Source organism: Thermothielavioides terrestris, chromosome 2 (genome assembly GCF_000226115.1).
Source record: "Thermothielavioides terrestris NRRL 8126 chromosome 2, complete sequence".
Classification (NCBI taxonomy): Eukaryota; Fungi; Ascomycota; class Sordariomycetes; order Sordariales; family Chaetomiaceae; genus Thermothielavioides; species Thermothielavioides terrestris.
In genome coordinates, this window is record NC_016458.1 from 9234682 (window position 1) to 9248906 (window position 14225).

At 59.6% G+C, this 14225-nt stretch overlaps 5 protein-coding genes across 5 annotated transcripts; 2 read left to right on the forward strand and 3 right to left on the reverse strand.

Moving 5' to 3' along the window:
* Positions 1-368: 368 nt before the first annotated feature.
* On the forward strand, positions 369-1379 carry THITE_2129241 (uncharacterized protein; the record flags this gene model as incomplete). Its single annotated transcript, XM_003653605.1, has 2 exons — positions 369-768; positions 1330-1379. 2 exons carry the CDS (start codon positions 369-371, stop codon positions 1377-1379), a joined length of 450 nt encoding a protein of 149 aa, XP_003653653.1.
* A 1091-nt stretch (positions 1380-2470) lies between these two features.
* On the reverse strand, positions 2471-3616 carry THITE_2043390 (uncharacterized protein; the record flags this gene model as incomplete). The annotated part of the gene is made up of 1 exon (XM_003653606.1): positions 2471-3616. The coding sequence occupies one exon, from the start codon at positions 3614-3616 to the stop codon at positions 2471-2473; it is 1146 nt and encodes a 381-aa protein (XP_003653654.1).
* A 1659-nt stretch (positions 3617-5275) lies between these two features.
* On the reverse strand, positions 5276-7307 carry THITE_2116201 (uncharacterized protein). The gene has a single exon (XM_003653607.1). The coding sequence runs from the start codon at positions 7212-7214 to the stop codon at positions 5388-5390; it is 1827 nt and encodes a 608-aa protein (XP_003653655.1). The 5' UTR covers positions 7215-7307; the 3' UTR covers positions 5276-5387.
* Positions 7308-7935: 628 nt separating this feature from the next.
* On the forward strand, positions 7936-9633 carry THITE_66001 (uncharacterized protein). Its single transcript, XM_003653608.1, has 3 exons — positions 7936-8102; positions 8277-8394; positions 8484-9633. The coding sequence occupies exons 1-3, from the start codon at positions 8049-8051 to the stop codon at positions 9320-9322; spliced, it is 1011 nt and encodes a 336-aa protein (XP_003653656.1). The 5' UTR covers positions 7936-8048; the 3' UTR covers positions 9323-9633.
* On the reverse strand, positions 9565-14145 carry THITE_2116206 (uncharacterized protein). The gene is made up of 3 exons (XM_003653609.1): positions 13579-14145; positions 10427-13494; positions 9565-10354 (listed from the first exon to the last, which is right to left on the reverse strand). The coding sequence occupies exons 1-3, from the start codon at positions 13933-13935 to the stop codon at positions 9808-9810; spliced, it is 3972 nt and encodes a 1323-aa protein (XP_003653657.1). The 5' UTR covers positions 13936-14145; the 3' UTR covers positions 9565-9807.
* Positions 14146-14225: the final 80 nt, after the last annotated feature.

Genomic DNA, 14225 nt, shown 5'->3' on the forward strand with positions numbered 1-14225 from the left:
TGTTCTTTGTTCAGCGCCGATGAAAGCACACGAGTTCCCAGAGATGACAGCAACCTCCCACTTCTCGGTCAAGCGGCAGCTAACTGTCATAGCATGCTTTGGACACCTCAGCTTTACAAGTTGTGGTCATCCACCCCTTCGATGCAACTCGACTGTTTCTTCGACTGGTATGAAGTGGGAGAGATCTCTCGCCCAACTGAGTCTGCCGCACCGAAAATAAGAAGGCTAAACATCGCCAACCACAGCTCGCCGCTCTGCACCACGTGTGGCCGAGTTCCCACAATCTGTACCCGAAAGGAAGCAACAAAATAAGGCGGAAAACGGAAAAGAGGGAGAAAAACTTCGAATTGCAGCAACCGATCCCAACCATGCCGCTGAAAAAGCAACCAAAGCCGAAATCAAACCCAACCCCCAGTCAGAACCGCAAGCTGGGCCATGATCGCCATCCACCTGTTGCTCCTCTCCGCGTCGGAGCCAACGACAACGACAACGGCAACGGCAGGGACAAGACCAAGGGGAAGGACAAAGGCAAGGATAAGAAGAGGAGCATCATGTGGATCGTCGCCAGAGCACGCAGAGGAGAGCAAGAAGGAGAAGAAGAAAAAGAAGAAGAAGGCTTCTCGCAGGCCCGGCTGGACCGGCTCTGGAACAGCATGCAGCCGCTCCTGACGAAGCACGCGAGCGAGGCGGAGCTGGAGATGATTTTCGGGGACGCGGATTCGTTTGTCCACGGGAACGGTGGGAGGGGCAGCTGGTGGAAGAGGAGAGGTGGGTTGTGCGGGTTGGTTTTTGGGAAGGGGTTGGTGGTTGGAGGGTGGTTTGGGAGGGTTAGGAGAGAGTTACTTGGGAGATTCAGGAAGGGGTCGTTTGGGGAAGGCAAATAGACGGGGTGGAATGGAATAGAGGAGTGGATGTCGAGACAGTGTCGTTTCTACAATGGAGAGACAAGAAATGATAATCGGTGGTTGTGGAGGCCATGGTTGCCCCCCAGCCCAGACCCGCTGCGAAGCTTCGAACACACGGGCGATGTTTACTTCCTTCGCTCTCGCACTTTTCCTCATCTCCGGCCAGCCGCAACACAAGGGGATATTCCATAGAGTAGTGCAATGATGGCGTTTCCACTAGGGAGTCAGCCTGCAAAAGGGCGACCATCAGCGGAATGGAGACAGCTTGTCTTAGATGCAGAACAGGGTCAAAACGCCGTCGTGGTTTGACGGACCATCCTTGATTGAGGCCGACCAGTACGACAAGGGAACCGCTAAAGCGCAACTCACAAAAGAAATAGTGATAAGGCACACCGGGCTGCGTGCTGCTCCTCCATGGTCGCAGATATCGAGGTTGGCATACTCCCTCGTAGCAATGCCAAAAACATCTGGTGACACCCGTGTGATGGTATACCACTTGAACCAAATGCCAAAAAGCTCACTGGCCAGCCCCCTCAACCCGGAGGGAGGGAGGTGACCAGCTACGAAAACCCCAGGTGGGGTTTTACTTCGGTGGGCGTCGTCCTAGGGGTAGGGGGGGTTACCTCCAGGGCGCCCGGGGGGTGCGGCGGCTCCGGGGTGTCCCCCTAAGCCTGCCGCGGAGGGGGCTCGAACCGGCGACCTTGCGAGAGTCCTCGCTGATCGCCGATTTTTGGCCCCCTTCGTGCCCCGCCACTGAGCTACGCAGCGCGTCTCTCTGTGGCGGGGCGGTGGTGGACGGGGAAGGGCGACCGGTATATGAAGGGCTGGCCGGGAAGGTGCGTGAGAATGACGCCTCGGGAGGACCCACCTGCCCTCCTGCTCCTGCCAGTCGGTCATCCCAAACCACCTCGGCACCTTCCACCGCACAACCAGAGCAGTCAGCTATGCTCGATCACGTTTCCCGGCTTTTCAGTTTCCCCCAGAGTGGATGTTGTTTCAGTCAAGGTGCCAAAAGGTTCCAGGTTGTCCACGGCGCCTAATCCCAAAAATTAGTGTCAGTCACTTCTACGAGTTTGTTCTCGAATACTTTGCGAGTGATTAAGAAGCAATACTTACATTCTTCAATGGCCCAGCATGCTTCAATGTAGCTGTCCAATCCAGACTTGGGCGATGGCGTACGTCGGCAGCTATCGATACGCTGGGCTCGCTTCACCACGAACAACTCGGTCCACGCCTAAGGCAGTATCCCGGATATGGATGGAGGGGAACTGAGGGTATCAGGGCGGTTTTTCACCACAGTATCAAAGGAAAGCCAACAAAGACTGACACTCTGCTTGATGAGAGCGGAAGTCGTATATCGCTGCGATCCCAGCCTTTATCCCAGCCTCTCTCCCAGCCTCTCTTGCCCGACACATACTACTGGTACTGGCAGTTCCCAGCACCATCGGGAGAATAGGGAACTGATGGAAGCCAGAGCGGCCAGAAATGGGAGACTAGAAGACATACATCGAGTATCGTGTTCTTCATGACTCAGAGTGCAAGGCCAGACAGCCCTGCCCCCTGCGTTAGGTCTCCGGGACCGCAAAGCGGTACTCGTCCCCCCGGTCCAGATACACGACACGGTCGCCGAACCCGGCGGCCTCGACCTCCTTCTTGAAGTCGTCCAGGGGCGAGCAAAACACGTCGTAGTCGTCGAAATGGATCGGCACCGTTACGTCCGGGTCGACCAGGCGCATCAGCCGCACGCCCTGCTCCGCGTCCATGGTGACCATGACCAGCGGCATGTCGGGCCCCGGGATCGTGGTGCCGCCGAGGTGCACCAGCATCAGGTCGATCCTGTCACCGCGCAACCGCGCCGGGATCTCCTTCAGCTCGTCCACATACAGCGTGTCGCCCGAGATGTAAATGCGGTAGCCCGAACGGAAGTCGTCGCCGCCGCCCGCAGCCTCCTCCACCCACCCCAGCTCCACCAGCCACCCGTTCGTCGGCGGCACCGCCCCGAGCAACTTATTCACCACCGCGAGCGGGCCCGGCGGGACGTGCTTGCCCGGCAAGCCAGTCACCCTGACGGCCTCCATCCTCCGCCCCTTCCCCTTTCCCCCGTCCCCCTGCGTTCCCCCCTCGGGCTTGATAACAACCGCCTCAAACACACCAACCGCTCGGACGGCCCGGAACGGCTCATCACGGCCCCGCGTCAGACACCCCGCGGCATGGGCCGTCGTCAGGATCGGCACGTCCCGGCTCAGCCGCGCCTCCACCTCCCGGTCGAAGTGGTCCTCGTGGTAGTGCGACAGCAGCACCGCGTCGACGGGCGGCACCGCGCCCAGGTCCGCCACCGCCGGCTCCGTCCGCCGCGTCGCGCGCACCCCGGGGCCCAGGTGCACGTGGTCGCCTGCGTGCAGCAGGTTGGGGTCCGTCAGCAGCCGGATGCCGCCGCCGCTGCCGCTGCTGGTGCCGCCGCCGTACGAGAGGACGGTGGTGGCTGTGCCGATGAAGAAGATGGAGGCTGTTGTGGCAGAAGAACTGCTGGCGTCAGGGGCTTGCGCCGGGTGGGTTTTGCTGTGCTGGACGGGGAGGGTTGGCTCCGGGATTGGGTGGTGGGTGGCTGTTTTGAGGAGCGGGATGCGCTTGCGCGGGTTGATGAGGAGGGGCGGGAGGGTCGTCTCGCGGAGCGGTTTCGGGTTGTTCTGTCCCGGGGCGTCGGATGCCATCCTGGGGCTGGTGTGGGCACTGTGGTGGTGATGGTAATGTCGAGGAAAGAGGCGTTGCTTTGTCGAGGTGTATCTTCTCGTCTTGCTTCTCCTGCAAGAGGTGCTGCACCTTGCGCTCGTGTTCTTCCTGCGACATGAAATACTCCATGCTGGCCCTTTCTCACGCCGCTTCTTCCCTGGCTTTATGCAAATGCTAATTTGCAGAACGGCGAGCCTGTCTAACTCCTAACTGGCTGCTCTGGCGGTGATGTGGCGATGACGGAGGCCCGTGTCGTCATCGATGGAGCCAAGACCGGCTCAAACTCGTCTCTTATAGCGCTATTGTCGTCGGGACGAAGACACCTCTACATCCTTGTTGTACATACACGAATAGGGTTGACATCCCAGTTACCGTGGGGTATACGGGAGGACCGGAGAAAAAAAAAAAAAAAAAAAAAAAAAAAAAAAAAAAAAAAAAAAAAAAAAAAAAAAAAAAAAAAAAAAAAAAAAAAAAAAAAAAAACTGACAAAAAGAACCTTCACCATGATACCTTCAACGGGCACATTACTCACCTTACTACAATCCCTTATCCACCATCAAGCCATCCATTTTCATCCTACAGGCCAAACAAACGTCACGGGACAGTTGCAAATGTCGCTTGGCCATCAGCAGCTCCGTCAATGCAGAGACCTAGCGATTGTCTCAACAAGTCGCCCTGCTGCTCTGTGCATCAGCATACCCAAGACAAAACAAGGGATTGGGCATTCCGTGGCTGAAAATGGAGAGGGACTTGGGCTTCCCGTGGCCAACCCCTCGCATTCACTCGCAACGTCAGGAGACCGAAATGTCGTAGCCTCCGTAATGAGCTGCGTGTCTCCTAACCCACCCACCCTTCAGCATTAGCTCAGAACTACCTGGTAAGTCCAAGTGATTGTGGGGTTTTGTACTGAAGGGTTGGATTTCTTGCACGGCCCGGGTCTGGGGACGGCAGCTCGCGCTCAATCCCATACGGGGTTGAGCAGTGTCAAGACAACAGCTGAATTGCATGCGTTCATCTCTGGTACGCACAAGATGGGTGCCCAGATGAAATTGTCGCTGCAGTGCCCGGAGGGTTGCGCTGCACTTGGGCTGATCATGATCGGATCGTAAATGTAGGAAGAAGTGAAGTTCAGCACCTTCCATGACTTGAAGCAAGGCAAGAAGACATCGTGTGCTACTTCTGGATTCCAGTACGAAATGACAAGACGACCGTGTACAGAAAGGGTAAGATCATGGGAATGCCGCTGCCAAAGATCGTTCCCCTAAGCATAGGAAAATGCCGCTGGTTCGAATATAATCGTTGTCGCACGAGACCATATCACGGAGCAAACATTCCCCCTCCAGTGTGGGTTCTTGCGCGGGGCCGAAGCGGAAGATGGCGGAAAGCAGGGCGCGAAAGACACCGTCGAGGCGGCGCAAAGTCTGGGCTCGTCATTCCCCGTATAGCGAAGCACCATCATGCTCGACAAGCCACCCACAGCTTGGGAGACCCAGCATGGTTGGCGTTGGCCACCGAGTGGAGTATATGACTGGCCCACCTACCATGGCCGGCTGAAGGACATGGTGACATGTGGATGTCGTGGAAACAAGGCGCTTCTATCTTGGTAGGCGCTGCCCCGATTAAGGACCCGGATAGCGTGTGTCGAGTTCCCGTTTTGCACCACGCGGGGAGCCTGAGTTCTTCAAGACCCGAGCTGCAGGTACACAGTACAGCATTTCACCGAGCTCGCCACTCTAATAATAGCCCCGAGGATTAGTTGGTAGACGTGGCTGAGGCGGCCGAGCTGGCCCCGCCGTGTTCCGGTCTCTCGACGATGGCCAAGAACACCCGGTACCTGCTCCATTCGTCGATGTACAGGGTCATGACCAGGGATCTGGTCTCAAAGTCGAGCCGATTCTCAGCTATGGGGCCCGCTGTTCTCGCCGTTTCGACCCAAATGTCGCTCAGGTCCATGTCATGAAACCGTCTCGCCTCAGTCTCCGGGTCGACGCCCTTGTCGAGAGCGTGGCCCATCCAGTAACGGCCAGGCTCTACTGCTAGGTATACCAAGCAGCCAGGCAATGCCCCGGTGGCTTTCAGGTGCAGGCACCGGCGGGATGAATGGCCGCGCCTGTCCAGTTCGGAACCCGGAATGGCCTGTTGCGGCGACCGCCAGATCCAGAGGTCGATGGGCAACAATGCTGGCTGCCGAGGCTTGAATAGGAAGCTGAGCGGGTCATTTTCTTCCGGACGGGCGCGAAAGGTTTCACCCGGCATGATGTAGCAGCTCTTGAGCGCCCATCGCTGGTCGGCCACAACCTCGGCTCTCGGCAGCGCATGGAGCAAATAGTTCATCCTCAAGTACGGGCGGGCAACGCTGGCGTGCATGTAGGTGCGCAGCGGGAAATCGCCGATGCCATCCACCGAAGCAAGGTCAAGAAGGAGAATGCATGGCAGGGGGTTGCCCTCGCGGTTGCTAGGCATTGGAAACGCACCGAGGCAGAAATGACGGGCGAGGTCGTCGCGCCTGAGCCGCCACTCGCGCGCAATGCTCCGGGCCCCAAACCCCGCAGACCTGGTCAAGAATCCGTGGAGGTTTTTACCGAGCGGTCCTGCATCATCGAAGTCATCCTCGGTAACTGGTCGAAGAAAGAGTGAGACCCGGAGGCCGCGGCTTGTCAGCTGGAGCGGCTCTCCTAACCCAAACATATCAGGCAAAACTTTCGACCAAGGCGTCCAGGAGGTACCGTGAAAATTGCGAGGCGACGATGCGAGAACGTCGGCGATGGGAGCTAAGATGTAGGGATCGGGTTCCCAGAGGAACAAGCTATAATCCTCGCTCTTGGCAATAACTTGCTCCTGTAGGCGCCAGAAGGCGCTCTTCGCGCCTTCTCCGTACAGCAACGGCATGCTGACGCCCAGGATACCGAGCAGGCAGTATGCCATGTCCTCCGGCCGGGTGGTGTCTCGGCCGGAGACCCATGAGATCTTCTCAGCCGCGCAGACCGACTCTAGGCGAGCCGAGTGGTCCAGGATTCCCGGAGAAATGATACAGAACCGGCTGATGGACTGCTTCCAGGTGCGCTTGCAGGTCAGGTACTCCCAGTCGCAGTTGTAGAATTCGACGTTGTGGGGTGCGATGAGCTCGTGCAAGGTCCAACCCCGCTTCCACCAGCGCGATTCGAAGAGTGCAACCCGCTGAAGGGACGGATTGTCGTCGCCGTCGCGCTCGGCCTCATGATCTAAGTCCGAGACGATACCGTGAACGGGACGGAGGCTCACGTCGCTGAGGAAGGCGTAGCACTTCATGGCGCCCTCGTACCACGCGAACATGGAGTTGATGGACTCGGAAAGCTCGGCGCTCGACGACTTGTCGATGCAGCACGTGTCGACCCAGGCCCAGTCGAGACCGTCCCGGAGGGCTTGCTGGCAGCATCGCTCAATCTTGGAGAAGCCCAGCTTCCGGCGTGCACGGTCGAGATCTGCCATGTCCTGGAAGGTGACCTCGTCATCGCCCCAAGTGTGCGAGAGGATGGCGTAGTGCGGGGGTTTGCCGCTAAACTCCTTCAGCTTGAAAGTGCGTGCGTTGATCAGGCGCATGTTGCTGGTTGATTGACGTGTAGACGCTGACGCGAGAAGAGCAAAACGACCGGGCTGGCGAGCAGCTCCCCATTGGGCCCTCTTGTGGTGGTGTTATATCGAGCCCAACTGGGGCTGTGTCAAGAGCCGAAGACGGCTCGGAGGGAGGCAGCCATGCACGCCCAGCGGCCTGCAGCTGGGAAGTGGCTTGAGCCAATCGACGCGTCGATGGGATGCATCATCACGGCCACAACTGTCAGGTACCTAGGCTTTAATGGACATGGAGAGATACCGAGCCTGGCCAACGGGACGCCACAGGTATGGCTTCATGTTTGTTGCTGGGTTCTTTTCTTTTTCTTCTTTCTTCTTCTCTCCGGCCAGGCTGTGCCCAGCACTGCTGTTTCTCCCTCTCCGTTTCTGTTCTCATTTCTGTTTCTTCAATTTATATTCTTTCGTTTTTCAGAGGTAATTGTTGAGAAGAGAGATGGAAGGACGAAAGGTCGCTTGCCGAAAAAGTTCTCATAAAGTTGATAGAAGTGCAGGCCAAGAGGCACCGACAACACTGAAAGGAGAAGTGTGAGGTTGGGGGAGCTTGGGATGCCTGTGTTGCTCGCCGACCCGTCGCGCGGATACAAGACCGATGGGTGGGGGCATGCACGGACCATCTGCTGTGCGCTAAGCCCAACAAGGGACAAGCACAACTTTTTTTCCCGCACCGGACCGGCCCAGCCGCTGCCATCCCGTCGTCCATCATCCACTCAACCACTGCCGTTTCCTTCGTCTGCGTGCTGTTTTTCTCTCCACCTCTTCCGAAGTCGTTGTTTCACACCGGTCACTGTCGCTGCTGCCGTCAAGATGTTCATGGCCTCCCGCATCCAGACCCGCGCCTTCTCGGCGTCGGCGAGAAACGTGAGATTCCCTCCCCTTCCCCCCGTCAATTGGCATACTGGTCCCCTGCATTTGTTTGCGTGCTGCGTTGTATCCCTCGTGCAGTCCTCGCTCAGGCACGGTCCCATCCGGTCCGGCCCGCCTGGCCATTGACGCCATTGCCATGCAGCTGCTGACCGTATATGGCTCGCACAGCTCTCCAAGGTCACCGTCCTCGGTGCCGCCGGCGGCATTGGCCAGCCGCTGTCCCTCCTGCTCAAGCTCAACCCCAGAGTCACCGAGCTCGCCCTCTACGATATCCGCGGCGCCCCTGGTACGCCTTTCTCACCGGATTCGACGTTCCCCCGAAAGTGGATGTCCCTCTCCCCTCATAGACTGACAATTCCGCCTTCCGCTGCCCAGGCGTTGCCGCCGATGTCTCGCACGTCAACACCAAGTCGACCGTCAAGGGCTACGAGCCGACCCCGACCGGGCTGGCCAACGCGCTCAAGGGCGCCGAGGTCGTGCTGATCCCCGCCGGCGTGCCGCGCAAGCCCGGCATGACGCGCGACGACCTGTTCAACACCAACGCGTCCATCGTGCGCGACCTGGCCAAGGCCTGCGCCGAGTCGTGCCCCGAGGCCAACATCCTCGTCATCAGCAACCCGGTCAACTCGACCGTGCCCATCTGCGCCGAGGTCTTCAAGTCCAAGGGCGTCTACAACCCGCGGCGCCTGTTCGGCGTCACCACCCTCGACGTCGTGCGCGCCTCGCGCTTCGTCAGCGAGATCAAGAAGACCGACCCGGCCGACGAGAACATCACTGTCGTCGGCGGCCACAGCGGCGTCACCATCGTGCCGCTCTTCAGCCAGAGCAGGCACCCGGACCTGTCGTCCAACGCCGAGCTGATCCACCGCGTGCAGTTCGGCGGCGACGAGGTCGTCAAGGCCAAGGACGGCGCCGGCTCCGCCACCCTGTCCATGGCCATGGCCGGCGCCCGCATGGCCGAGTCGCTGCTGCGCGCCGCCCAGGGCGAGAAGGGCGTCATCGAGCCCACCTTCGTCGACAGCCCGCTCTACAAGGACCAGGGCATCGACTTCTTCAGCTCCCGGGTCGAGCTGGGCCCCAACGGCGTCGAGAAGGTCCTGCCCGTCGGCAAGGTCGACGCCGTCGAGGAGAAGCTGCTCGAGGCCTGCTTCTCCGACCTCAAGAAGAACATCGAGAAGGGCAAGGAGTTCGTCGCCAAGAACCCGGGCAACTAAATTTAGATGCCCGCGGCGAAATTATACCGATTTCTTTCGGCCTCATGAACATGACTTTCCAGCGAGCATGTGCGAAGCCAAGATAGAAAGCAAGCATGCAGTTGCTGCGAAGAAAGGTGGGGGGTTATGGAGCAGCTGGGACAACAACAGCTAACTTTGGCGCTGGCGTTTCCCGTGGCGGAGTTTAGAGACAAGGGCCGGTCTCTCCTTAGACAAGCACATCACAAACCACAAGCGACAGCTTTGTGCCTTGTACCATAGAAGCAAAGACGTGAATGTTAAAATGTACTGCTTAGCCTTGCTCTGCTCCGAACCCTTCTCCTAGTGTGCGGCGTATATTTCTATGTCTTTAACGCGGTACTATACACACGAAAACACCCCCATCTACCCAAACATTGCATCTATACACCACCCCACCACACGCTCCGTACAGTATACATCCGTACCTACCTACCTAGCTACCGTACACCCGGACTCTTCATCCATCACCGCCGTAGCTGAGGCTGCTGTTCAGACCTCGCCCGGACCTGCTGCTCCTTGCGCTGCTGCAGCCGGCGCTCAAACGCCTCGACCTGCTCCATCCTCTTGCGCTCCTCCTCCTCCTCCTTCTTTTTCAGCTCGGCCGCCTTGCGGACCCGCTCGCGCTCGAGCTGGTCGGGCCTGCGCTCGGCGATGTCGCGCGCCCTGAGGTCGCTGAAGAGGTACTTGAGCACGACCTCGATGACGTAGCAGGCGGCGTAGTCGAGGGCCATGAGGGCGGTGATGGTGGTGCGGAACTCGGGCGTGAAGGGCACCAGCTTCATGGCCGCGTTGAGCTCGGGCACGAGCTCGGTCGAGCAGGCGAAGGCGACGGCCGAGACGCCGACCACGCCGTAGAACATGCCCTTGTTCTCCGACAGCGACTCGCGGAAGGGCCGGCCCTGGTAGTTGATGGCGAAGGTCGACACCTGCTGGATCAGCTGCAGGAGGTAGACGGCCGAGTTGAGCAGCGACGGCGCGAACTCGGCTTCGAGGTCGGGCGCTTCGGACCGGCTGGACCAGATTGGTTAGTGGGGAGAGAAGGTAAAGAGAATTGAAAGGATAAAGGAGAGAAAAAAAACTTACGGCTCAAGCTGCTCGCAATACTGGGCAATGTAGATCAGCGTGGCGACGTGCACGGCAAACTGGCCGAGGATGGAGCCGATGATGTACAGGTTGAAGATGTAGGGCTGCGGCCGCTCCTTGGACAGGCCTTCGACCGGCCGCGCCCACGACAGCGACAGGAAGCACACGCTCATGAGCATGCCGCTGATGGTGATCTGGCCGTCGCCGAACTTGATGCCCTCGAGGTACAGCACGCTCAGGCTGTACGCGCTGATGAGGCAGTTGAGCGCCAAAATCTTGTACATCTGGATCGTGGCCACCAGCGTGCACCGGCCCTGGCGGATGATGTTCGGAATGGCGATCACGTTGCGCAGCTTGGAGGTGAAAGGGGCCGCCACCGAGGCGTCGCCCAGCTGCAGCGTCGGCGGCTCGTCGTCCATCTCGGCGGCCATCATGGACTGCGTCAGTTTGTCGGCGAACCCGGCTGCCTTCTTGGCCGCCTCGGCCTGCCTGGCCTTGCGCGGGTCCGCGTCCAGCAGTTGCTGGGCGGCAGGAGAGGTCACGGTTTCCATCTTCGTGCCGTTGGCCTTGGCGAGCTGCTCAACCGTGACGCCCTTCTTCTGCGCCTCCCGCTCCATGGCCTTCTGGTAGTGTGGGTTGGACGGTCCGGGCGGGTAGAGATGGGCGATCATGGCGGGGACCGGAGGCGGGGGCTGGTTCCAGCGCGCCATCATGCTGACCTGTTTCTGGTAAAGGTCCTTCATCTTCGTATTCCGAGCGTGCTCGGCAATCCGGGCGAGGTCTTCCTGCGTCCCGTTGAGCAGCGCAACGCCTATGTGCGCCTGCTTGAGAGCACCGACGTCGTTGGTCCCATCGCCGGCCATCAGCGTGTAGTATCCCATATCCTTCAAGCCGAGGAGGATATCCTCCTTCTGCTTAGGCGAGACGCGCGCGTACACCCAGGTATGGCGGAGAAGCGGTTTCCAGCCGACCTGGCCCTGGAACTTGCTCAGCGCGTAGCCTGTAACACAGAGGTCCTTCGTCCTGAGGATTTCGGGGTCGATCGGCTTGGTAGGGTCAACGTCGATCCGGATCTTGTCGTCAACGCTGCGCCAGATCAGGGTCTCTTCGCCATGCACGCTGTGCTCGGGTGCGTCCAGGATAAGAACATCACGGTCGACGATTTCCACTTCCTTGGCAACATGGACGGCAGTAAGCGGGTTGTCGCCCGTGATCATGACCACGCGGTGGCTGCTCTCGCTGAGCATCCGGACGGCCTCCTTCGCGTCCTCCTTGAGCGGGCATTGCAGGACCAAGAAGCCGGCAAAGGCGAGGTCAGCCTCGACGTCCTCGCGCTTCAGGTCGTTGATCTTGCCCGAGCCCAATTCCCCCTCGGTGGTGAGCTGCTTGTACGCCAGAGCCAGGACTCGCGAGCCGCGGCGGGTGAAGTACTTGAAAGTCTCCTCGTAATCCTTCGGGACGGTTGCCAGCATCTTCATGATCGTCTCGGGCGCACCCTTGACAGCAACGAACGTGCCTCTCAACTTCCTGCCAGTCTTCGCATCGGTGGCATTGATGGTGGCAACGGAACTCTGACGCTTGAGCGCGGACGAGAACTGGAAGCGCCGCTTGATCTGCACCGTGCCAGTAACGCCTGCGTTCGTGGTGGCCCCGGGCTTGCTCGTCAGGGTGTCGTTCTTTCCGAGGCTCCAGCCAAGAGCGGTGAGGGTAGCCTTCTCCATCGGGTCGCCAACAATGTCGCCTTCGTCGAGTTTCACCAAGGCGTGCGCCGTGGCGAGAACCAGGGTGGTCTCCATGCCAGCCTCCTGGACCGTGCTCATGCGGCTGTGGGCGCCGTCGGACTCTTGAGGGGTGTCGGTGCCGGAGTGACCGAGTCCGAGGCCGGCAATACCCTCGACAACCAGGTTCTCCCCGGTCAAGGTTCCGGTCTTGTCGAAGCATGCCACGTCGATGCGGCCGGCAAACGGAATCCGGAAGGGCTCGGTGCAATAAATGGCAAACTTGGCCAGCGCGGCCAAACTGGAGTTGACGGCCAAGCTGAGCTCCATGGGCAGCTCAGGGGGGACAACGCTCGTGACGATGAGGATGCAGTCGAGCAGCAGCTTGGAGCGCTTGCGGTCCTTGCGCACGCCCTCGTCCCAGACGTACCACGAAGCAGCCAGGGCGAAAACGAGGAGGAACAGGATGAAGAGCAGCGCCTCGGCGTTGTTGGCCGACACGTGCTCGGTCGAGTAGATCATGGTCCGGACGAGGCTGCCCTGGGACGTCTCGAAGCCGGTCTTGGTGACGATCGCCATGGCGCCATCATCGGGAGGCGGGGGGACGCCGGAAACGACCTTGGGCTTCTCCTCGCTGGCGTTCCCGTGCGTGACTTGGAGCACCTTGGTGCCGCCCCACAGTAGCGAATTTTTGTCCAGGCCGTCCGGATCGATCGGGGCCTCCCCTGGGCGAAGCTGGATGGAGTCCTTGAGGAGCGGGGTGCTCTCGCCGGACAGCATGGCCTCGTTCACAATCGCGGTCCCCTCCACCAAGACCATGTCGCAGGGCACGGCGCCGTCCTCCCCGGTCCGCGTGACCGACACCAGGTCGCCCGGGAGCAGCTTGTCGCTCAGGATCTTGGTCCACTTGCCCAGGCGAAAGACGTATGTGTCGCGCGGCTCGATGTTCATGCCTCGGAATTCCGTCAAGGTCCGCTGGCGCTGCCACACGACGGTGCTCTCGAAGGTGACAAGCATGAAGAGGGTGAACAGCGAGTAGTACCAATATTCGTCCAACAGCCACAGGCCGACACAGAAGACCTGGAAGACGAAGAAAGGCGCAACGGCGTGCTGCTTGAAGAGCTCCAAGAAGGTGGGCACGGGGATGTCGAACGTGTTGGAACCATAGTGCTGCTCGAGGCGCTGCAGCTCGGCGGCGCTCTCAATGCCCCTGGACTTCTGGAACTTTTCGAGCTTAGGTTTTGGCTCGGCGTCGATGTCGTAGGAAAGCGGGCGGAACGATTTGGTGTCGGGGTTGTAGAGGAACCGGCGCTTCTGGAAGAGGAACGACAAGTTTGTCTTCTCTCCAACCTAAGCCCCGAAGCGGAGTCCGTCAGTCTCGAGAACTAGGGGAGCGAGCCGAGGCGAAGAGGCGAGGGGCTCGGGAGGCTGTACCTTGTCACGCACGAGCTTGCAAATATCGGCGGCGCCTGCGTTGGCAACCGGGATGACTTTGATCAGCAGCGCATCTTCAACGGACCTGGCCTTCCTGGCGGTAAAAAGGGCGTTGAGGTGGACGCTCCAGTGGGTGCACAGCCAGACGAGCGCCTGCAAGGTGATGATGGTCGCGAGCCAGACGAAGGTCCATTCCTGGCCCTGGATGTATTTGTCGTAGAGATCGGCGCTCAGGTAGAAGCGCAGGAAGACGGGCCATGCGATGGCGAACGGCCAGACATAAGCGTGCTGGTACAGGGGCAGCGGGCGCAGCAGTTCCGCGCTCTTGATCTGCGCGTTGTCGACGAGCGGCGCCATGGCTGGTCGAGGTGGGGGGAGGACACCGGAGAAGTCGCCTACGGAGCCTGCATCGAAAATCTTGTGCCAAGTCGAAGCAATGCAAATCGGCGTTGATTGAAAAGGGGTCTCTTGAGGCGAAGGATGGAAAACTCCCGAGGCAATGAGAATGACGGCTGTGGGTGGGATGGGATGCGCTTGCACAATTCGGTCAGGTCCATGCAAGGTCTATCCAATTGGTCGACTTGGCGTGGCATCTTTTTGCGCCGCCGCCGCCTGGCAGGGGCCCAGGGGCACCTTGGCAGCTGACG

Excerpts from the sequence above, each read along its gene's own strand:
- THITE_2116201 (XM_003653607.1), bottom strand. The coding sequence starts at position 7,214 with ATGCGCCTGATCAACGCACGCACTTTCAAGCTGAAGGAGTTTAGCGGC.
- THITE_66001 (XM_003653608.1), top strand. The coding sequence starts at position 8,049 with ATGTTCATGGCCTCCCGCATCCAGACCCGCGCCTTCTCGGCGTCGGCG. Across the intron at positions 8,103-8,276 it reads TCTCGGCGTCGGCGAGAAAC|CTCTCCAAGGTCACCGTCCT; the intron begins GTGAGATTCCCT and ends TGGCTCGCACAG. Across the intron at positions 8,395-8,483 it reads CGATATCCGCGGCGCCCCTG|GCGTTGCCGCCGATGTCTCG; the intron begins GTACGCCTTTCT and ends TCCGCTGCCCAG.
- THITE_2116206 (XM_003653609.1), bottom strand. The coding sequence starts at position 13,935 with ATGGCGCCGCTCGTCGACAACGCGCAGATCAAGAGCGCGGAACTGCTG. Across the intron at positions 13,495-13,578 it reads GCAAGCTCGTGCGTGACAAG|GTTGGAGAGAAGACAAACTT; the intron begins GTACAGCCTCCC and ends TTCGGGGCTTAG. Across the intron at positions 10,355-10,426 it reads TATTGCGAGCAGCTTGAGCC|CCGGTCCGAAGCGCCCGACC; the intron begins GTAAGTTTTTTT and ends AATCTGGTCCAG.